Below are 25,004 nucleotides of genomic sequence, written 5' to 3' on the forward strand. Positions count from 1 at the left end.
GGCTTTTTTTTTTCCTCCCATAGGTTTGAATCGGTTAGCCAAACGTGTTGCAACGAAGCTAGCAGTGGGGACGTTCGTGGAATACTTTCTAACAAAGTGCAGTGGAATTGTATGTGTATACTGTCAAAGTTGTTTATTGGCAATATGTCACACAAACAAATCTACTACTCAGACAAATATAACGACGAACACTATGAATACAGGTATGTTCGCTTCCTGATCCTGTATTAACTTGGCTCGCTAGCTAACGTTAGCTGGTAGTTACTATTAGCGTGTATGGTTTAACTAACTAGCCAGGATCTGTAAGGACCAAAGTAGTGGGACGGGTTATATATCTACAGTAAGATGGTGATGCAATTTCTCTCCCCCATTAAAAAAAAAAATAGTGGACAAAATGTATCTAGTTCACTTTCCGAACTGTGAAAGGCAGCAATACGCAAACCACACGAATAACTAGCTAGCCAACTTTATATTGTCTGAGCCGAAAATGGCTTAGCTACCAACTACTGTCGTTCGTCCTTTTTTATATTTAAAATTACTCCAGTGAACTGTTAATATCTAGCTAGGTAGTTAACGTTTTGAGTTAAGTAGACTACTTCCATCTTTGCTGCTACTAGTAATACTACCATATATAGTATTAATCATAGTGGGCAGAGGCAAGTACGAACTAGCGAGAGCCTATTGGCCCATTCTAATAATTATTAGCATATTTCTCTGAAGTGCGCGTGTGCATAAACTCAATTTGCTCTTGCACTCCTTGTAAACAACGCTTCTTTTTTACTTTGTCAAAGGGTGAAGTTTACAAAAATTTCACCACTCTGTCGTAACATATTCTAGTTTTAGAAACAGAAAACTGTTGATCAAATGTTTTATCGATGAGAGAATAAGCAGAATGTCGGCCAAATTCCATCTTCTCACACTGCAGGCCAAAGGGCTTCCTCTCATCCGGTTGGAAACCCCAACTGGATGCTTCACACTAATACATCCGGTGAAATATCTGTCTCATTGTTCTGTGCTACTACTTTGTTAGCTCTGGTCCAGGACGTTGTTCAGATGCGTACTCACTATTCTCCCATTGAGGGAAATGTGTTTAATGACTAACTTCAATATACTTTTGTAAGTAGCTAAAGTTAAGATGTCGGTAGAGTAGAGACAAACATTTATCTATATGCCTGCTGTCAAAATACAAAATAAGACGTATGAGCACTTTGCTTACCGCCATATCCATGCGCATGCGTCAGATCTCCACTACAAGCATGCGGGTGGATTGGCGCAATCGTTGAAGTGCATGCTGCCACCTACTGTGCTGGAATGTACGACCACTCGTGATCTGCCCAATTCTGTACTACCATGAAAATAAAAAACAAATAAATCCCTACTAACTTCTACCACACCCCCCTACCCTATTAAACTTAATCTATATCATGCTGAAACACTCCACCCTTGTTGTTCAGCATGTCAACAACCATTTCAACAGTTACATCTGTTTACCCCCAATATCTCTTGCCATCTCCACCATAACCTTTAACCTGCCATTTCTGCTTTCCACAACCCAAGTCATTTTGATAACCTTACCAATAAAAGCTATGAAGTCAACTTTATTCATTATGAAAGTGTCCTTTGACACTGTACATTCATGAGCACTAGATTTCTGAACATGCCTCAACCATGCCAGGATCAGCAGAAACACCAGCCCCTGACATTAGGTAGTACAGGAGTAGCCATGGAAGAGCAATCATTCCACACTGTAGTTCCACCAATCTGTCTTAAAGCCCCTGCATATGATATAGCATGACTGATTCGATATCTCTGAGCCTCTCTCTGTACCTGGCATCTACCAAATTGCTGCACTATGTTCCCCCCACCACAATTACAACAAATAACCTTCACATTGCTCCCACATTCACCATAATCATGTTCCCTTCCACACTTGGCACATCTTTTCCTTTCTTCACATTGAACAGCTACATGTCGCATTCTTTGGCATTTAAAACACCACAATGGGGATGGGACAAATTCTCATACATTGAAACTAAGGAATCCTATCTGTACTTTTCCAGGCAAAACCCTCAACCCTCAGCAGCACTGATTGGCTTTCACTTCTTTGACCCTCTTTCCTACTGATAACCCTTTTGACCTCAATCACTGCCTTCCTTCACATTCTCTTTCATATCATCTATGGACCTAGATATTGGGACCATAGTGATAGAGCTACTGCTTACCACCCTTGGTGTAAGTTAGGGGTAAATGACTGCCCCCTCTCGTTGAAGTCACAAAGTTCAAGGCCGACTGCGGTTATGCAGGCATTGCAGAAAACAGGATCCCCCCCCATTCTAGTGAAGGGAAAATCTTTGTGGTCAGTCTTGCTGTAAATAACAATTTAGAAGACAATCACAAAACCAATAATTGCTTCTATTACACCAGATGTATGTCCTGATTTATTTTAAAATCACAGAGAAAAAAAAGTTAAGGGTAATTTAGTAGCTAACGGTAGCTTGCAGTACCCCGGTCAGCCTTTAACTTGAGACACTCAATGAGAGGGGGCAGCACTGAGCTAGGCTGCAACAACATTTCGTGGAGTATTTCACCTTTTATTTAACTAAGTCAGTTAAGAACACATTCTTATTTACAATGACGGCCTACGTACCCCAGCCAAATCCAAACAAAGCTGGTCCAATTGTGCGCCGCCCTATGGGAATCCCAATCACGGCCGGTTGTGACACAGCCTGGATTCGAACCAGGGTGTCTAGTGACGCCTCTAGCACTGCAGTGCCTTAGAGCGCTGCGCCACTCGAGTAGCTCAAACTAATCATTGAATGTCTACATAAATCTCCCACCTGAGATGCTTCAAATGAGCTATTGAGTTTTCACACAATGAATGAATGGTGTCACTTGATCGATAGCTTTGTCTATTCATACAGTCTTTGATAAAGTTTCAGCTTTCAATTGATAATTCCATTAATAACCAGTTCATGATGATTGGAATTGGTGGTGTAGCTAGCTACTTTAACTGTTACCTACCAATATCTAATGTCGAATCTTAGCCTCTTTTATTGTTTCATTCAGTTGGATAGGCCTAGCTAGCTACAGTCTAAAGATGAACTCGCACTGGTTTTAGGTTATAAAGTACATAACCACTAACCAGTACTTTTAGAAAATATTCAAACTATATGGACTTTGAATACATTATTTACTACAGTAAAAATGTGTTTACTGTTGCTCTACTTGCTCTTCCAACAGACATGTTGTGTTGCCGCGGGAGATGGTGAAACAAGTCCCCAAATCCCACCTGATGTCTGAGGATGAGTGGAGGCGAATGGGAGTGCAGCAGTCTCTTGGATGGGTGCACTATATGATCCATGAACCTGGTTTGCACCCTAAATTCTTTGTCTACACCACATCAATCATGTCTCAAGGCAAATAGCCTGGTCCCAAGGCTTGTTTTTTCTTGACAATTTTCTGTTATCGTGCTTGGCATGACAGTGAGTGACCCAAAGGAGTTGGCAAGACGGCACAAACAGATCTAGGACCAGGCTAAGCGTAGACTATATGTAAAGGGTTTGTAACTTGTAAGTCAATTCATATTTTTTTTTAAATATATATATATTATTTTTTCTTTCAGAGCCTCACATTCTCCTATTTAGACGACCACTCCCGAAGAACTGATCTGGAACGTTCCTTCCTGTCAACATTCCGTGATATTCATTGAATACTTCCTCCCCTACAAGTTATATTGTCTGCTGTGCATGAAGCTGTATTTGTCTCAGCAACCAAGCTCAGTCTGATTGTATGGAGGAGGTGAATGTTCTGTCACTGTGGCATTTAATGGATATCATACATCACCAATATGTTGCTACTAGTACTACACTAATACCAAAGTGCATAGGATGAATATCGACCTTTTGATCAGGTGTTGAAATAAAGTATTGAGTAACGTGTTATTGACATAACATGTTGTTTTTCTATCACTTTAATATAATTGTTGTATGGCCTTCCCAAACGGCTACATGTGCTCACTTCTCTATGTCTAATGATATGTACTGTGTTTTCTATTTTCTAACTGAATGGATTTATAAGTAGGTGCACCCAGACGGTATTGACTAGCTTTTTGTACATAAAGTCAACTCTGATTTGAAAGCCCAGTAAAGATGGTGTTTGCTTGTATGCTTGTTCCAGGTTCTCCAAAGTACCTGTTTTCTATCTACTGTCCACTGGAATGCGGGCAGCACAAGTAGCCAGCCAGGCCACTTTTGGTGGCCAGTCATACATGTTTATTTTTCAGCTCGTGTATTTGTGATCATAACTGTTGATAGAGCCGTACAGCCTCTGAACTGCACCGCTACTGAACCACTGTTGATATCATCAGTCTGTAATGCAAACTTATCATTTGTGATTGACAACCAGACCCATTTCTTTGGTATCACTTAACACAATGGTATGAAAGAAGACGTTTGTCACTCTTTGAGCCTAAATCAATCTATGGTGTTTGGCTGTTGCCTTTTTTGAATGTCATTACTTTTGATGAGAATAAATATATTTTTTAAAATTGGTTACTTGGTCCTGCAGAAATGTTGTGTTGTAAGCTTTTGGCCATGAGATGGTGCTATAGGACATGTTAAAATAGGGCATTGGCGAAGACGGGAACTTATTGGTACATACCTGTCCAATATTGAGGTGTAGGTCTACATAAAAAGAAACAAACTGTAATTTTGCATTACATTTTGCATTACGCAGGATACCACTTTTACATAGTTGGTGTACTATCATTTAGATGGCTGTGTTTGGCTATAATATTTCTGGTGAATAACTGCTGAGTGTCAGTGTGTTGGTGGTTGGTGCAACAGTGAGGATGATTGAAATACAGACAAAAAAAAAAAGTATTCTATGAAGTAAACAGCTTTCGCTTTACAATAAATGCCTTACCAAAATAATGTATATAGGCAATGCTTTGTGGTTAGAGGTTAACTGCAGATTATGCAGTTTACCTCTAATTTATGTGCCTGAGTAGGTCAATTCTTGACTGGATTGATCATTTACTCTGTACCAAGGCCATTTTGATTGTCTTGCTTTTTATGAACGTTGTGAGTGTTGTTCTGTGGGTGCAGTGCTCATGTTATTGAGAGTGAAGGCATGCCGTGGCTGCAGGCAACATAGATTTAGCATGGTGTCTAGTTCATATCTGGAATACTCCAGATGGCTGTGGCAGAATAACTATATTAAATATATAATATGATCTGGCTTTTAAACAGTGGAAAATATTTTTTCAAGCATTTCAAGTTTTTCAGAGGGACCCTGTCATTACAGTATGAGTCATAACCTATCATATCGTTCTCGCACACAAGCACTGCACACACACACACACACTACGTTTTAACCTCATTTTCTGCACCAGATAATTTTGAGGTTCAATTACATGAATAATAGAGCACATCACCCACAGTGATCTCTTGGTCTGCCCTAAGGTTCCCTAACATAGTCACACTTCCACAAACATCTACATGCCCTGATACAAACACGTTTCTGACATTTTGTCTTCGACACCACTTTAACTTTGAAACCACTTGACTTAAACGTTGTCTCTCTAAAAAGTTGAAGCACAATAAAAACACAGAAGGACAGTAACGTGTGTCTGTAGTCGGTGTGTCTGTAGTCAGTGTTTCTGTAGTCAGTGTGTCTAGTCAGTGTGTCTGTAGTCAGTGTTTCTGTAGTCAGTGTGTCTGTAGTCAGTGTGTCTGTAGTCAGTGTGTCTGTAGTCAGTACATAATGATGCAAACACATTTTGTTTTCCTGCATAACAACTTCTTCTAGTACGATTTATTCCAGTGATGTATCTGTCTGCAGCATGGACACACCAACAAGACTATATATTGCCTTGTTCACTGGCATATCTGAAGAGTGTGGCTCTGGCGTGGAGATCACACCCTTAACGTAGACCCCCCCCCCCCCCCACCACACACTTGCTATTGAAGTAATTCCAAAGGTTAACAGAGCAAATGACGGGTGACATTACTTTATCACTCATACACAGTACATTCAGAAAGTATTCACAACATTGACTTTTTCCACATTTTGTTACGTTACAGCCTTATTCTAAAATGGATTAAATTGTTTTTTTCCTCATCAATCTACACACAATACCCCATAATGACAAAGAAAAAACAGGTTTTTAGAAATGTTAGCCAATTAAAATAAAAACAATGTAACTAAATATTACATTTACATAAGTATTCAGGCCCTTTCCTCAGTACTTTGTTGAAGCATCTTTGGCAGCGATTACAGCCTTGAGTCTTCGTGGGTATGACGCTACAAGCTTGGCACACCTGTATTTGGGGAGTTTCTCCCATTCTTCTCTGCAGATCCTCTCAAGCTCTGTCAGGATGGATGGGGAGCGTTGCTACACAGCTATTTTCAGGTCTCTTCAAAGATGTTCGATCGGGTTCAAGTCCAGGCTCTGGCGGGGCCACTCCAGAACATTCAGAGACTCATCCCGAAGACACTCCTGCGTTGTCTTGGTTTTGTGCTTAGGGTTGTTGTCCTGTTGGAAGGAGAACCTTCGCCCCAGTCTAAGGTCCTGAGTGCTCTGGAGCAGGTTTTCATCAAGGATCCCTCTGTATTCTGCTCCGTTCATCTTTGCCTCGGTCCTGACTAGTCTCCCAGTCCCTGCCGCTGAAAAACATCCCCACACCATGATGCTGCCACCATCATACTTCACCGTAGGCATGGTGCCTGGTTTCCTCCAGACGTGATGCTTGGCATTCAGGCCAAAGAGTTCAATCTTGGTTTCATCAGACCAGAGAATCATCTTTCTCATGGTCTGAGAGTCTTTAGGTGTCATTTTGCAAACTCCAAGTGGGCTGTCATGTGCCTTTGACTGAGGAGTGGCTTCTGTCTGGCCACTCTACCATAAAGGCCTGATTGGTGGCTGCAGAGATGGTTATCCTTCTGGAAGCTTCTCCCATCTCCACAGAGGAACTCTAGAGATCTGTTAAAGTGACCATCGTGCTCTTGGTCAATTTTGAGTCTCATAGCAAAGGGTCTGAATTCTTTTTTTATCTTTTATACATTTAAAAAAAAAAATCTTAAAACCTGTTTTCACTTTGTCATTATGGGTATTGTGTGTAGATAGCTGAGGGAAAAACATGTAATCCATTTAAGAATAAGGCTGTAACGTAACAAAATGTGGAAAAATTCAAGGGGTCTGAATACTTTCCGAAGGCACTGTATGTATCAATGCACCCAGTCACTACAAAGATAGAGGCGTCCTTCCTAACTCAGTTGCCGATGAGGAAGGAAACCTCTCAGGGATTTCACCATGAGGCCAATGGTGACTTAAAAGAGTTAAATAGTTTAAATAATGGCTGTGATAGGAGAAAACTGAGGATGGATCAACAACATTGTAGTTACTCCACAATACTAACCTAATTGACAGAGAGAGAAAAAAGAAAACCTGTACAAAATAAAAATATTCCCAAAAATGCATCCTATCCAAGCAGATCTCCTTTAATTATTGAAATGTGGTGTGCTTTCTGGCCACGTGACTGCCATATTTTTTATTTATTTTTTTATTTCACCTTTATTTAACCAGGTAGGCAAATTGAGAACACGTTCTCATTTACAATTGCGACCTGGCCAAGATAAAGCAAAGCAGTTCGGCACATACAACAACACATAGTTACACATGGAGTAAAACAAACATACAGTCAATAATACAGTGAAAAATAAGTCTATATACAATATGAGCAAGTGAGGTGAGATAAGGGAGGTGAAGGCAAACAAAATATATATATAAATAAATAAAAATATAAAAAGGCCATGGTGGTGAAGTAAATACAATATAGCAAGTAAAAAAACACTGGAATGGTTGGTTTGCAGTGGAAGAAGGTGCTAAGTAGAGATAGAAATAATGGGGTGCAAAGGAGCAAAATAAATAAATACAGTAGGTAAAGAGGTAGTTGTTTGGGCTAAATTATAGATGGGCTATGTACAGGTGCAGTAATCTATGAGCTGCTCTGACAGCTGGTGCTTAAAGCTAGTGAGGGAGATAAGTGTTTCCAGTTTCAGAGATATATCTTCACCCTTGGGGGCTTCATTTTGGTAGTAGTGAAGGACCAGCTAGCTGGCTACACCTACTACGGAGTCCATGAACTGCAGTGGCTGAGCTCAAACTTAATCAGAGTCCTACTATGGAGAAGCCACACAGACGGCAAAGACAGTGAGACATCTTTATGACACCGTGCTGCTTGCCTCGCCCTGGACTTGCTCCAGACACCACCTTGATGACACCGTGCTGCCTGCCTTCCCCTGGACTTGCTCCAGAGACCACCTTGATGACACCGTGCTGCTTGCATCCCCTGGACTTGCTCCAGAGACCACCTTGATGACACCGTGCTGCCTGCCTTCCCCTAGACTTGCTCCAGACACCACCTTGATGACACCGTGCTGCCTGCCTTCCCCTGGACTTGCTCCAGACACCACCTTGATGACACCGTGCTGCTTGCATCCCCTGGACTTGCTCCAGAGACCACCTTGATGACACCGTGCTGCCTGCCTTCCCCTGGACTTGCTCCAGACACCACCTTGATGACACCGTGCTGCTTGCCTTCCCCTGGACTTGCTCCAGACACCACCTTGAAGACACCGTGCTGCTTGCCTTCCCCTGGACTTGCTCCAGAGACCATCTTTGCTTGCTCTCCCCTTTGACCCCCTCCCTCCGATGATTACTCAAAGCCATGTACTTTACCATCCTGTTTTTGTGTTGTTTTAAAGCTTTTTGAGGTTCTTTATGTAATGAATACCGCTATGAAAGTTAAATAAATTATTATTATTATATGTGGAGGATAGATCTAGAATCTACAGGGAGAGATCTAGAAGGCAATGGGAGGGATCTAGATTCTAGAATGCACATCTGTACAAATCAGCAGACTCTTAATTGCGTTTGGGGACTGGTTCCAACAAACATTCCATAGTCACCTGTTTTCTCTTAATCAACACATGTCACATAGTTAATGAAGATTACCACAGCTGCTTTTTATATTCATTTTGGGCAGCACTTACGGTACCACTAACACAGGGAGCCATTTAAAGTAAGAGCAAGATCAGAGGAGGCTGGTGGGAGGAGCTATAGGAGGATGGGCTCATTGTAATGGCTGAAATGGGATACATGGAACGGAGTCAAACTTGGTTCACATGTGTTTGATACCATTCCATTTATTCCATTCCAGCCATTATAATGATCCATCCTCCTATAGCTCCTCCCACCAGCCTCCTCTGCTCTAAATACTACAGGGGCTGATAGGACTGTGATTGGACTAGGTTATATGACTTACTGTATATCTCAATGATAGTGTGTAAAAGAGGGGTTACATCTTACCAACAACATACTACAATTATCTTCTCAAAACAAGGACCTAAGTCTGAAAGATAAAGGTGAAGAAATATAATGTGACATTTACGTTTAGCTGTATGTCGTGAAGATATAGCTGAAAAATCAATGTAGAAGGAAAACACGTACTGTATATTCTGACCATTAAACTAAAAGACATGTAGGAATACTATGCCATTATACAGATGGAGCGTATGGAATTTAAGTTAGACTAAGGGACGAGGGGAAAATAATAATTCATTTAGATAGGCTATTGGAATACTGGATATATTTCAACAGTACTTTGTTCACACTTCACAACCCCATTTCATCAAGAGTAGAGAAGCTCCACGGCTGAAAGATGTGATTGTGTTTAGCCCAAGCCACCACTTGAAGGAGTCTGGGGTTGGAACCCCCGGCACTCGGCCCTCTCCACCCCCTTCTTTGGACCATAAGACAAGGGACGGTTTGTCTGGCTTTACTGTGTTTTTGATTCACTGCTCCATTTGAGGAAATGTTGCATAACCTTTGACCCATAATAATGACCTTTCCAACCCATTCACTAGAATGTCTGTGAATAGCTGTCCAAGGATTCCCCCCCTCCCCCAAAGTTTTGGTCAAAAGTAAAGTCTAGACATTAGTGAGTCCATGCAGACGCACATTTGGAGGTTTGAGTCTGTTCTATTCTATTATAAATTGAATTTGCGAAAACATTTAAATTCCTCTGTCATCAATTATCTTTTTTTCCCAAGGTGTTAAATAAACTGCATTATCTGCTAGGCCTATGTATCATAATAACTTTCAAAGATAATGTTATTTGTAACAACCGTATAGACTGTATCAAATGGGTAACAACAGCAGGCTTTGTGCCACTCTCTCTCACAAGCGCCATCAGTGCCCTCTGGAGACATACCTTGCTTGTTTGCATAATGCCTTTCCCTGTCCCACCCCCCTCTCTATCTCGACTGATATCACTGCTGAGAAAGGATTTTTGAATTCGCAGCAGCACACACAGGTCACACCCGCCATGCTGTGAGCCACAGCGACAAACTTGACAAGCTCCGGCAACCACGGTCAACTATTTTAACGACCCAGACAAAGAGGATATTTTTTACCAAGTAAGTCAAAGATTGATTTTATGTTTAGATCAATGCACCGTTTAATTCGTGATACGGATATGTTTTATTGAGCATTTGTTGAAACTTTATCTAGTGCGGGTTGTTGCAAGGCAAGCTCTGGTATCTGAGCTTGCCTTGCGGTCATGCATGCTGCTCACTCAGTGAGTAGGGTTGGATAAATGTCTATATTTGAGGGGTTGGAGCTTTTAGTTCGCCTTACACTTGTTACAACAGGTTGTTTATTTTGTAACGAATTTACTACAGCTTTACTATTTCTTTTGACGTTTGCGATCTAGTTACATTAATAAATGCTTCTGAAAGATCGATTTTCCTGTAAAATAAAAGTGCACTTTTGTTGACTTGCCTTAATCAGACTGAAATCGTGTGTAGGTTGTCATCACCAACTAAATCATTTTCAAGGAAGGCTTGTACATTTTATTTCGTGCTTTTTAATATAAAAACTTTAGCAAATACACGTTTGTTTCTATGTAGCCACAGCAGCGTCTCACCTCATATAAATTACGAAGTTAGCGTAAAATTGTTTCAGTTAGAGAATTATTATTATTATTTAGTCAAGAGACTTTTAAAGATTAAAATCTCTCCCCATGTTTAATGAGTTCTCAGGGTCATTCCGGGGTTGCTAGCGATGCACGTATAAATGAAGGGCGCTCATTCATTTGAACAACAAAATATTTGTATTGAAATGGGAGATAAGGAAAGCCTATCCACGTAACAGTTTGAGATTACAGTGGTGGAATTAAATGATTTTATATAAATAGATACACTAGATGACTAGGTTGAAGCTACCGTGCCTCCATCTTGGCACCTATCACCATTGTAAAACATCTTGGAAGTTATAGAAGTGAATTTATTAATGTCTACATTCGTTTTTGCCACGTTTATTCTATTAAATACTCATTAATGCATACTTTTGAATTATATGTGAAATAAACACAAATTAAAATGTTCATTTTAAAGTATACAAAAAATTACACTTTTGTCATTGAGACATTTAATTGAAATACTGTAAAATTCCATTAATTCCTATGGAGGACTGCTCCTGTGGAGTGCCAACCGTTGGCTTCAAAGCCTCACAATGGCCAATACATAGCATCAGCAATCCAGGGTTTATGTATATAATTGGTTGAACTAGCCTGGAGACCCGGCGTTGTATTGCATTGGATTCAAAGCCTGGCATAAATTAGCGGTTGGACCAGGAACGTTTCCTCTCACGTCTCACGACCTATACAAGCCAGAATATTGAATACAATCATATTTTAACTTACTTTACAGCAGGTAGTGAGTTCAGATTTCTTTCACTTGAAGCATGCGCAGAACCATGTAAACGCGTGCACGAACTCGGCAAGTATGCATGCGTCTCATGTAGGTATTTTCATGTTGGCCACGCACTACCAGTAAAAAAGAGCGGTGCTCCAGGGACTCACTGGCAGGAATAAGGCAGCTTCCAGAGGATATATGAGATGGGTGTGTATCTTTACAGAGAATATGTGTGAATTAATGTACTGTCCATGATAAACCGCATGAGAATTAATGAGTACTAGCACAAGAGCAATAATGTTGACTGTATAAGGAGATGGTGGCCTAATTAAAGGACTGTATAACACACAGCATGTCTTACATTCTTACCTGCAAAAGGACCAACCAAATTTACAACCAGTGAAGTTCAAATGTAATTTTATTGAACATTCTGGTTTGTAGATGTTGTGATCCAAATACTTATTAATGCCTGGTGTAGAATTCAATGAATTTCATTGTCGAGTTTCTAGGCTAGGGTCAAACCAAAGAGCATAGGCGTTGGAATACTCTCAACAGAGAACACTGCGTTACCTGTATATTATGCTGCTGAGACGCACATCAATCATAGTTCTCTTAATGATAGTGGTTTTTATTACTGGGAAGGCTTGATCTTGTAACTCGTTCAGCAGATCTCCTGGGTGATATGGAGTGAAGTAGTACAAAGTGAGAAACTTATCCAGTTCAGGCATATCAATGCAAAGCCATTCAAATTAATGTCCTCTATAGCAGTAGTTCCCAACCTTTTTTGTTTACTGTACCACCAACTGAATTTTGCTCTGCCCATAGTACCCCCCCCCCCCCCCCCCTTTGCATTCCAAGTACCCCCTGTGGATAAATCAAGTACCCCCAGTGGTGCTAGTACCCCTGGTTGCTTGTCCAGGAGCCTGCCAGCAAATTTAGGAAAATGTGGAAGTTAAATGTTTGTAATTTAGCAGACACTCTTATCCAGAGTAACTTACAAGAGCAATTAGGGTTAAGTGTCTTGCTCAAAGGAACATCTACAGTTTTTTCTCTCTCACCTAGTCAGCTCGGGGATTGAAACTAGCAACCCGTCGGTTACTGGCACAACGCTGTTAACCACTAGGCTACATGCCACCCAGTTGACTGTGTAGCTTTTAGCTTCTTGTCAAATGTGAAGCCTGTGGAGATATTGATAGTAGATAACATTGGACACTGTCTGCCAACAACAAATAGTCATACAGAATGTTAGGCCTATAGAAGGTAACCTACCTTGTGGATGAGCTATCAAGTGTGAGAAATGCATCCTTACATTGAGGACAGATAGGCAGCTAAATGCTTTCGTTGTATGAACACATCTGTTATGTACCTAATTAATTTCATGTTTCACTAAATTATTATTTTATACATCACAGGTTCATTACTCTGAACGTTGATTTATAATGCTTGAAGACCCACTGACGGAATGCTATGCTCTGTCTGTCTGATTGGAAGTCCCCCCCTGAAGGCCTCAATATAGTAATTATTCTGCCTCATCAAATTAGATTCCAGTCCTGTGTTGGGTCATGTGAGGCATGGCAGCCACCCGGACCTTGTCAATATAATGGTGGACTCGCACTTCACTCTGGTTGTCCCTCTGGCCCTGTGCCTCTGGCTCTTTGTTAGAGCAGGACCGGAAATTGCTGTGAACATTTACCAGCCAGCAGACAATCATAAAACAGTGTCTGAGGTGGCAGTATTAATGTTCATTAAAGCTGTGTGTGTGTGTGTGTGTGTGTGTGTGTGTGTGTGTGTGTGTGTGTGTGTGTGTGTGTGTAGCTGTTCATAAACAGTGGAGGTTCAGTACCAGTCAAAAGTGTGGACACACCTACTCATTCAATGGTTTTTCTTTTTACTATTTTCTACATTGTAGAATAATAGTGACGACATCAAAACTATGAAATAACACATGGAATCATGTAGTAACCAAAATGGTGTTAAACAAATAAAAAATATATTTGAGATTCTTCAAAGTAGCCACCCTTTGCCTTGATTACAGCTTTGCACACTCTCGGCATTCTCTCAAACAGATTAATGAGGTAGACACCTGGAATGCATTGACATTAACAGGTGTGCCTTGTTAATTTGTGGAATTTCTTTCCTTAATGCGTTTGAGCCAATGTGTTGTGCCAAGGTAGGGGTGGTATACAGAAGACAGCCCTATTTGGTAACAGACCAAGTCCATATTATGGCAAGAACGGCTCAAAATAGCAAATCAAAATAACAGTCCATTTACTTTAAGACATGAAGGTCGGTCAATGCGGAAAATTTCAAGAACTTTAAGAAAGTTTAAGTGCAGTCGCAAACACCATCCGGCGCTATGATGAAACTGGCTCTCATGAGGACTGCCACAGGAAAGGGAGACCCATAGTTACTCTGCTGCAGAGGATACGTTTATTAGGGTTACCAGCCTCACAAATTGCAGCCCAAATAAATGCTTCAGTGTTCAAGTAACGGACACATCTCTACATCAACTGTTCAGAGGAGACTGTGTGAAGCAGGCCTTCATGGTCGAACTGCTGCAAAGAAACCACTACTAAAGGACACCAATAAGAAGAGACTTGCTTGGTCCAAGAAACACGAGCAATGGACATTAGACCGGTGGAAATCAGTCCTTTGGTCTGATGAGTACAAATGAGAGATTTTTGGTTCCAACAGTCGTGTCTTTGAGACGCAGAGTAGGTGAACGGATGATCTCCGGCATGTGTGGTTCCCACCGTGAAGTATGGAGGAGGTGGTGTGATGGTTTGGGGGTGCTTTGCTGTTGACATTGTCAGTGATTTTATTTAGAATTCAAGGCACACTTAGCCCTACCTTTCTGGTTGTCTTCTGTATACCACCCTTATTTGGTAGAAGACCAAGAATAGCTCGCAATATACTGATATAACTCGGTTTAAAATAACAACATTATGATGTCTTTAACACCTATATCGAATAAAATCAGAGCCGGATATATCTAAGGCCTATAACGGTAGCTTTCCAGAACGCCATCCTGAGGTCTGTCTTGCGTCATGGCGAAGGGAAAAAAAGAGTACACCACGTTGCCAGCCCATTTATAAGGCCTCAGATCTGCCTAGCAACTCCATTCCAATTCTCACTATTTGCTGACATCCAGGGGAAGGCGTATGCAGTGCATCTCAACCAATAGAATACATGCAAATTAATAAACCGACCTCAGAACAGCCTGCAAATTTCAGATTTCTCACTTCCTCATAGGAAAATTGCTCCAACTCGAGTTCTGTTTTACTCACAGATATAATTCAAACGGTTTTAGAAACTAGAGAGTGTTTTCTATCCAATAGTAATAATAATATGCATATTGTACAAGCAAGAATTGAGTACGAGGCGGTTTAATTTGGGAACGAAATTATTACAAAGTGCAAACAGCACCCCCTATTGAGAAAAGGTTAAAGTAATCTGGAAAATGTCAAGAACATTTATTTTAAGTGCAGTTGCAAAAACCATCAAGCGCTATGATGAAACTGGCTCTCATGAGGACCGCCACAGGAAAGGAAGACCCAGAGTTACCTCTGCTGCAGACGATAAGTTCATTAGTCACTTTACTTTACGAATTACCTTGATTAACTTGTACTCCCGCACATTGACTCGGTGCCTCGTTATGTCATTTTCTTGTTACTTTTAGATAAAAAATGTTTCTTCTCACTTTAGTTTATTTAGTAAATCTTAATTCTATTTCTTGAACTTCATTGTTGGTTAAGTGCTTGTAAGTAAGCGTTTCACGCTAAGGTCTACTCCTGTTGTATTCGGCGCATGTGCCACAAAATGTTATTTAACTGCACCTCAGATTACAGTCCCAATAAACGCTTCACAGAGTTCAAGTAACCGACACATCTCAACATCAACTGTTCAGGGGAGACTGCATGAATCAGGCCTTCATGTTTGAATTGCTGCAAAGAAACCACTACTAAAGGACACCAATGAGAAGAAGAGACTGGTGGACTGGTGAAGAGACTGGTGGACTGGTTAGACTGGTGGAAATCTGTCCTTTGGTCTGAGTCCAAATTGGAGATTTTTGGTTCTAACCTCTGTCTGTGAGATGCAGAGTAGGTCTCCGCTTGTGTGGTTCCCACCGTGAAGCATGGAGGAGGAGGTGTGGTGGTGCATTGCTGGTGACACTGCCAGTGATTTAGAACTCAAGGCACACTTAACCAGCATGGCTACCACAGCATTCTGCAGCGATACGCAGTCCCACTGAGCGCAAACCAGATGGGATGATCATTTGTTTTTCAACAGAACAATAACCCAACACACCGCCAGGCTGTGTAAGGGCTATTTCATCAAGAAGAAGAGTGATGGAGTGCTGCATCAGATGGCCTGGCCTTCACAATCACCTAACCTCAACCAAATTGACCGCAGAGTGAAGGAAAAGCAGCCAACAAGTGCTCAGCATTTGTGGGAACTGGAAAGACTGTTGGAAAAGCATTTTGCATGAAGCTGGTTTAGAGTTCCAGGAGTGTGCTAAGCTGTCGTAAAGGCAAAGGGTAGCTATTTTGAAGAATCTCAAATATAAAATATATTTTGATTTTAACACGTTTTTATTTATTTTTATTGCTACATGATTCCATATGTTATTTCAGAGTTGTGATGTCTTCACTATTATTCTACAATATAGTAAAAATAAAACAACTCTTGAATGAGTAGGTGTCAACTTTGACTGGTACTGTACATGAAACCAACATCTGACGAGCCACGTCTAAGGCATTGGAAAACAGACTAATCAGCTGGTTATGGACAGTATATGATGACAGCTTTTGGTAACTTTGGTTTGAATGGGGAACTGTCTACTCAAACATCTAGAATATTGATGATGACTTCTGATTCTCAGCACACCCGGTGAACCCAACTAGACAATGTAGGACCCTGTCTGTCAACAGACGGACTAGTGACAGAAGGGCTGTGTTGACTCCTGCCGACTTGTGTGTGCCAAGTGCTTTCAGAGCTCATCAATAGAGCGCCAGGTACTCCAGAGAAGAGAACAGTCTCTTGTCGGACTCTGTGCCTCCATCAGAATACAGTGCTGCCATTTTAAAGGAGAAGTTCACCTGATTTGAATCAAATCTATTTTTCCCCCCACTTGGTTTTGAGAAATGTATCCCACCAACAGTAGACTTCCTCATTGCTTGTTCTACAGTATGGCGACCACAGATGATCAGACTCCAAAAACAGACATGTCATTTTAGAAACATCTAATCTCTTCGTATAGTGGTTTAGCTCTTTTAGATGTTGTACACCCGATATTGTGTAATTCCGAACTTTATCCGCAACATTATATGTGTGTGAACTTCTACTTTAATCCTCCCAGCAGGAGAAGAGGCTGATTTCGCTTTAACATTGAAATGCATGCTGGTAAATTATTTCGACTCGAGAGGCTACTTCAAAGCAACACGCAAGTAGTCATCATGATGGATCAATGATGGATCAATAAATGGATTTAGGCTATGTCATTGGTAATTCACTGTAGTGAAGAAGTCATGCAAGAACATTGATGCATAAATACGTTGCTTTGGTATTTTGTTTCACTTCTTGAATTCCAATATCAAGTTGCTTTCCTAAGGTCTTGTTATTTCAGAGTAAAGGTCAGGAAAGGTTATTCTGGGTCTTGATTGCAGTAGATTGTTTTGGTTTATTCAGTGAAAATTCAAACACGCTAATGATGTTTTGAACGTTTGCAATCCTTTCATTGACTAACATCTGTGTGTTGTCTTGACGTTGAGGTTCACCTTGTTAACAACATCATTGGAAGCACAGGACTCACAAACGAGTTGAGATCGAATTACATAGAATACTCTTGCTTGTGACAGAACCTATTGAAGCACGCAACTCAGATTTGAGGGACTTTTCACCGGTAATTGATTTACGGCTAGTTGGAATAAGACTGAAATGGGATGCTCTATATCACTCAAGCATCTTTGTTCCAACTATACTTTATGTGGAAAAAAAATGGCGTTTGTTTTGCTTGTCAGGAGTTATGTACTCCTTGTCTGTGAGACCAGACTATTTGTCTGAAGTTGTGAGTGCTCAAATTGCCTCTGACAGAGGGCTTGTGCATGGTTGCATGGATATGCCGTTAGCACACGAGGGTTCTCGATGTCACTGCTACCAGTGAGGCAAACCCCAATCATGTAAGTACCTCAAAAGCAGAGGACAGGGTCATGTTTATTACGGTACACAACTGAAATCACTTTTAAACATTTTGCAATGGAAAACAGAAACAAGGGTCTTATTGGACAAGTTCAGGTTTTTAAGTCTTTTCTTCCGCTTGGTACCTAACACGGCCAAGTTGGATCACAGGTTTGTGTTTCGCAAGCTTTCCTGCTGCAGTAAGTCGACCTGCATCAGGTCATTTAATGGACTGGGTCTGCTGGGTTTGGGGACCAAGATATGCAGTTTCATATCCGTTTGAATTCCAGGCTATACTGGCAATAGCCAGAGCAGTTGTGAGCTGCCTTCTACCCCCAGCTGTGGAGGCCACTGTAAACGGTGCTATGAAGTCATCATACACCCCTATTTACATATGCATGACCTCTGTTCCCCTGGCACTCAAGGACCTGAGCAACATGAGGACTTACTGTAGCTGTTTTTAGGTAATATGTTGCATTCCAACAGGATTGTGATGGTAGTTCTGCTTCTTCCCCGCCACACCCACACCCCAACATACCCAGGCTTGAATAATTTCCTATTGGCACAAACATGAGGAGCATCTGCTCCTTGCAACAGACACAATTACATTGTTGTCAGAGCCTTCTGGGAATAGTGTGTTGCATTGCATTCCGGAATCCTTCAATATTCCGTTTTAATGTTTGTCTTGCTATTTAGCAGAAATATGATTTCATATTAAACGATAAGAAGCTACATATTGAAGATTGATCTCGGTTTCCTGCACAGCTGCTTTCTACACCAAAAAAAACCAAGATATTGCACTTTTCTTTGTTTCTATTGGCGTGGAGCTCTCATATTGACACAGTATGTTGTATGTACGACTACTTTTATTTGAGAAGTTGCTCTACTCAGTTGCTACTACAAGAACTGCCAACTTACATGGAGGAGTTGTGGCAGATCTCATTTCAGCACTGCGACTCCCTATTTATAATTTGTTTTTCTCTCATCTAGGCTCAAATTCACTTGTCAATTGATATGTCTTGGCAACTTTTAGAAAATCAGAAATATTGCTATGAAATCGCCTCAGTGACTTCCATGCATGTGACATGAATTGTCCATGATCAATGAAGCATCAAAACAACATTATGGTGGTTTAGACGTTGTGCTCATCATATCAGATTGAAGCGGAGGGAACAGCAAGAGGTTATTATTCTACATTGAGCCTATAGGTATAAGCCAAGGAGGATCTAACTGAAATGCTGAGAATACCGTTGAGTTAATGTAAGGTAGCCTATATCCAGTGTAAAACCGCTTGATGCAAATGTGCAAAAGAAACCCAACTGTCATGTGTTATACTTTATGGCCATTATCGCAACATTCAGTCTTACAAATGCCTTCAGTGTAACAATGGTTTCCATTTCCAAGAATATTTATGGTTGTCCTGGCAACTCCTGGCCCTCTTCCCGAAGGAAAACAGAACTCCGAAATTGAAAAGTCTCGGAGATCCAACAGCTGAAGCCAAGAGGCTGGATATCACGGAGGGTAGAGGAGAGAAACAGGAAGCTCAGTGCTGAAAGAAGTGGAGTTTTCTACGTACAGGACATTCCGTCACTGGGATGTCCACCGCTCTTTGCAGCTGACGTCCACACCGTTGTCATACAACTTGTCAATCTTTAACCTATAACACGTGTTCTACTCATGTGGGTGGACACTAACCACTGTGAAATTATGGTCCGATATAACCCCCTCCTGTTTCTCTCACTGTGGCAGCACCAGAGCACCTTGGGTTACAATAGGATTTACTGCTGAAAGAGGGCAGCTGGAATACTGATCCCCATTCACCCTGCCTGCTAAGGGTCGCAGAACAACCCTTTTAAACAATAGACACTCACTCAGAGAAACCCCTCTTCCCCCTCCTCCTCCTGAAATTGTGTGCATTCCAGAGGCGAGAGAGATTTCAGCGCTATCGCTCCACAACGTGCACCGCTTGACTGCCTTGACAGAGAGAAGGCAGGCAAGTCCACTAGATACTCCTATTGTTAAGGTAGGGCTGCCAAAGAGGCAAGGCTGCTCTGCTCTCTGTGTGTTGGATGACTGGGGCTTTCCCTCTTCTTATTTCTGTCGCATTTTTAGACAGACTGGGTTGAATAATTTATTGTTGCTGGTGAGAAGGAAGGAGCGGTATGGCTGGAAAGAGGTGACTACTGCCTCTGGAAAGAGGAGGTGACTACTGCCTTTGGTGGATGCTTGTATTTTTTTTTCTCTTTGTCATGGTCAGCGGTGTTGTCACTGGTCATGCTAACATCTTGGTAGGGGGTTGTGAAGAGAGGAGCCACCTCCAACTGCTACTCTCCCCAGCTGGAGGAGCTACTGACTGTGCTACAGAGCTTGGTAAGAGTCCCATATCATAAATACTACCAGGACTTGCATGGGACAACAGACACTGGACGCTAGCAGCATAATGTGACCAATAACTCTTTATTGTTGAGAACATGTCATGATCAGTTTGTCTTTGGAAGTCGACTACTACGCTCCACATTCGAAGTAAGCTTATCATATGGTTTTAGTATTTTTACGTATTTTCTCTGGATGTTGAATTATTCAGTGTTTATGTTTCTAATGAAATCTGGTGCCTGCATGTGATTTTAAAACTGTTTAGCACTACTGTACTATCGGTGGTGAGGTATTCCACTTGATTCTTACTCTTTAGTTACATTAATATTTATGCCTTTTTTAAATGAGCTTATTGACTGTTGATTTACCGGTAGTTAGATCTGCAAGGGGTACATTTGTACAGGCTCTAAAAGGAAATAGCCTTTCTGTCTTTCCTCTACCAGGCTATACAGATTAGATTTATTTGCTAAAGTGACCTATTCCTTTTTGAGGTTTTGTTACAGCAGGACATGGGAAAAGTTGTGAAGCTAGTCGCTGTGTGTTATTATTTTACCCTGACAAGGAAGCTGGTATTTTTGGTCTCTCCCTGTAGAGATGCTTGTTTTCCACCTCATTATTGGGTATGGGGATACTCTCTTCGTTCGCAGCAGCCAGCCCAGTCAGTGTTGCCTTGCTTCACAAGATCAAAGCCAGTTAACGTCTTTTCAAGTGCTATCGCTGCACTTCAAAGACTCTGGGCTCGTGCCTCGGAGCTCTCAATTCCCCAAAATAGCAGTGGTAGCACAGAACAGATAGCCGTGCAGCCTTTTGGCATTCATGTGCCATCTTAGAACATCACAAGGATCAAGTGATGTGTGATTTGACACCACCTCATTATTTTCCATTTAATCGTACATGTACAGAGTGGAAAATGCAAATAGAAATTCTTGACATCCTTTTTTTGTGTGTATGTCTGTGTTTATCAGAGATGTAGGTTGGATCCCCCCTTTTGTTCATAAAATAAATAAATAAATATATATATATGCCCCTTTTTGAATTCCTGCTGTGGTAGTGAAATTCACATGTCTTGATGAGCCTCCATGAATTCTATTGGACAGATCTTTGTAAAATGGAACGTTTTCGTTCACCTAGATCATGGTTGATCATGGTAAAGGAATAGAACTGGATTGACTTCAAAGTCTGCAGAGTTTCTTTGGAAGCTCTTTGATACCTGAAATGAATTTATGCATTCATCTATGCAGATTTTCAAGATGTATTCTTAAAATTCAACAGGCCTACCCTTTTAACAGTTGCTTTTTCCCCTTGGACGTACTTAATGGAATTTCCTCTCCGCAAGGCAAACTGCAACGCTTGCCATTTTTCCATTAGTGTTTGCATCACTGAGCACTTTGACAAGTGGTTCATGAACAACTGCATTGTGGAAAACCCTCTGCTATCTCTGCATATTTCAAACTTTTCCATTATGGGCAGTAGGAAATTGACTGGAGAAAAGGGTGGTTGCCGCACATTTTATCGCCCCGCACGTTCTGGGGTAGTCTAATCTGCCTGCCCAAGAGACCCATACTAATGTTGGCAGGCACAGGTCAATGTTTCTTTTCTTACATTTTTTTTTTTACAGAAGAATTGAATGCTCAATTGCTTATGGGGAGGGGCTGGGGTGGACGTAAAGATCAAAAGGAGGCCTGTATAATGCAGAGAAGATTTGAGCTTTACTGAGTTATAGACATAGAGGTAGGACCAGGAGCATAGACCTAGTTGAAGAATATCAGCCATTCTGCTGCCTTATGTTATTGTAAAGAGAGGGCCTGTCTTGACGGGGAGGAGCACCGAGGGGACTGGAGGCAGACAACCTGCCCTAAGACATGGCTGTTAATTAGGAATCTAATCTCAAGCCACGTCCCAGGGCAGGCAGACTGCATCAGACATCCTAAACTTACTAACGAGGTGGACGGAGGCAGACAGGAACACTAGACGACAGCCAGGCAACCCAGCCAGGATGCCCCCCCCCCGAGAACCAGCCATTGACTCCAGGTTCCACAGCTAGAGGCTGTCTGGGTCTGTATTTATCAAGCCTCTGAGTAGGATCTGTTTTGCTTTTTATACTGGGCATACACAACCTCTAAAATCATAACAACTTGGACTTGCCCACATATTACCCTGATTAATTTTTTGTTGTCCCAGATCTTTCTTTCTGTTCATCCTCAACCCCAGGATGTGGGTGCTCACATTACATGATGACTTCCTAGTTGATCCTGCCCTGTGTTTCTGAGGCGCAAAATATGGTGTGGACAATATGGATTTACAGTGCATTGACTATATCCACATTTTGTTACGTTACAGCCTTATTGTAAAATGTATTAAATAGCCCCCCCCCACTCAATCTACACACACTACCCCATAATGACAAAGCAAAAACAGGTTTTTAGAAATATTTGCATCTTTTGACAACGATTATGGCCTCGAGTTTTCTTGGGTATGACGCTACAAACTTGGCACACCTGTATTTGGGGAGTTTCTCCCATTCTTCTCTGCAGATCCTCTCGACCTCTCAGGTTGGATGGGGAGTGTCACTGCACAGTTATTCTTCAGGTCTCTCCTGATATGTCCTTTGGGTTCGGGCTCTGGCTGGGCCTCAAGGACTTTCAGAGACTTTCTCCCCCCATTGCTCAGTTTGGCCAGATCTAGGAAGAATCTTGGTGGTTCTAAACTTCTTCCATTTAAGAATGATGGAGTCCACTGTTTGTGGGGACCTTCAATGCTGCAGACATGTTTTGGTACCCTTCCCCAGATCTGTGCCTAGACGCAATCCTGTTTCGGAGCTCTACGGACAATTTCTTCGACCTCATGGCTTGGTTTTTGTTTGACAACTGTGGGACCTTATATAGACAGGTGTGTGTGTGTGCCTTTCCAAATAATGTCCAATCAATTGAATTTACCACATGTGGACTCCAATCAAGTTGTAGAAACATCTCAAGGATGAGCAATGAAAAACTCAATTTCAAGTCTCATAGCAAAGGGTCTGAATACTTAAGTAAATGAGTTATTTCTGTTTTTTTAAACCTGTTTTTAAACCACTTAATCAGTATGGTGTAGATGTTTTGTATATATTTTTTTAAAGAATCAGGCTTTAACGTAACAAAGTGGAGAACTTTCCGAATGCACTGTATTGTTCTACAGTAGGACTTGGAGGTGAGAACTTTTAATATTGAAAAGGAAGCAGTGTTCTCCCTTACAGCACAATCAATCTCATTAATTATGGCTAAACCCGCCTATTTCTACATTTTATCTTCTTAAAATCAGATTTTAAAACATATCTTAACCACACTGCTAACCTTATGCCTAACCTTAATCTTAAATGAAGACAACAAAAAATGATTGTTTACGATGTATATAGTCAATGTTGACATCGGTTGTCACTAGTTACCACAGCCCCTATGTGTTGTTGATTTCCTCTTGGTCATCATTGTTTTAGTCTCGCATGCTGAGCGCTCATTGGCTAATGGCAGTAGGCCTTGTCCAATTTAAGTCGTAGCACTGCTCCTACTACAAGATGCAAAACCAAAAATGTTAGAAAATGCTCAGGACATTTGACAGGGGTCTGTAGAAGGGAACAGCCATCATCGGTGTGTCCTTAACCCACTAAAAAATACCCCAGTCCCGACATACTGATCCTAGCCCAAGTTCATAGGATTTCACCCCGATTTGTGAAAATTTAGTCTGTTGACGGCAAAAACGGCGACGCATTTTTGTGGTGAAATCGTGTACTGTATGCCCGGCGTTAAGTCATATTGAATCAGATTTGTTATGGACCAGGTAGGACCTGATCCTAGATCAGCTCCAACAGTACACTTTATCCCTTGGAGCATCTCTGTTATGGTATCCACACCAGCAGTCCTAAACCATTATAGCTTTTTAACATGGCTTTTGATTAGGTGGTGAAGTATATCTCGACCTACATGTTGTGGGTGATCACTGAGGAATGTCAGAAGACCGGTGTAATTGTCAAAAGGCCTATTGTAAGTTTGTCTACTTGCTGAAAATGGCAGTAGCCAGGCCCTGTTTTGTAGGCTAAAAGAGCGAAAACCCATCTAGCTGATTAATCTACCTATCCCTCTTCAGGATAGGTGTTGGATATTTTTTTTTGCGTATGTGTTGACATGCGGATGGGCCTAATCTATTTAGCTAATGTGTTACTATTTTAATCTTTTTATGGAAAGATAAGCTGATATACTTATGGCTGATTCTGCTGATGCGTTACTGTACAGCGAGGACACAGCTTAGAGATCTAAGGATAAGCACGTGGAAAATAAAGCATTCCAAATTAAAATGTTGTCACCAACATCCTAATGAAAATCCAAAATTGAGCTGGTTTTCATTTCTTTTTAATATCAGAACTCTATTGCAGGATAAACTCTATAGGATTAGAGAATGTGCTTTGCATAATGATTTATGCATTTTTTTTTGGCGCAGATTTATGATACAACTGCAGTAGTAAATAATGTTAACACATTTTACATCACTATACTATAGGTGTCTTTTTATTTAGAAAAACAGTTCAACAGTGGCGTCATTGGCATACATAAAGAAATGCTTTGTGTACTGTAGTCAAGTGCCTTTCCTAACCCTTGTGTACATATTGCACCACGTGATGACTTAACATTGATGAAACCATAGCAACCGCATGTACACTGGATGGT

At 41.2% G+C, this 25,004-nt stretch overlaps 2 protein-coding genes across 10 annotated transcripts in view; both read left to right on the top strand.

Annotated features, from left to right (window-relative positions):
* Window positions 1–4,550, top strand: zgc:86839 (Cyclin-dependent kinases regulatory subunit 2-like). Its single transcript, XM_055864079.1, has 3 exons — window positions 1–203; window positions 3,241–3,368; window positions 3,623–4,550. The coding sequence occupies exons 1-3, from the start codon at window positions 112–114 to the stop codon at window positions 3,664–3,666; spliced, it is 264 nt and encodes an 87-aa protein (XP_055720054.1). The 5' UTR covers window positions 1–111; the 3' UTR covers window positions 3,667–4,550.
* Window positions 4,551–10,313: 5,763 nt separating this feature from the next.
* sema4d (sema domain, immunoglobulin domain (Ig), transmembrane domain (TM) and short cytoplasmic domain, (semaphorin) 4D) overlaps window positions 10,314–25,004 on the top strand; it is an 86,662-nt gene continuing 71,971 nt past the window's right edge. For 3 of the 9 annotated variants that reach the window (XM_055864085.1, XM_055864089.1, XM_055864080.1), the window contains exon 1: window positions 10,316–10,479. The gene's annotated coding sequence lies outside the window, so the exon portion shown is untranslated. The other 6 variants (XM_055864087.1, XM_055864086.1, XM_055864088.1 and 3 more) reach the window with 5 other exon arrangements.

The sequence above is a fragment of the Salvelinus fontinalis genome, chromosome 2, assembly GCF_029448725.1.
Source record: "Salvelinus fontinalis isolate EN_2023a chromosome 2, ASM2944872v1, whole genome shotgun sequence".
In the NCBI taxonomy this organism is placed as follows: Eukaryota; Metazoa; Chordata; class Actinopteri; order Salmoniformes; family Salmonidae; genus Salvelinus; species Salvelinus fontinalis.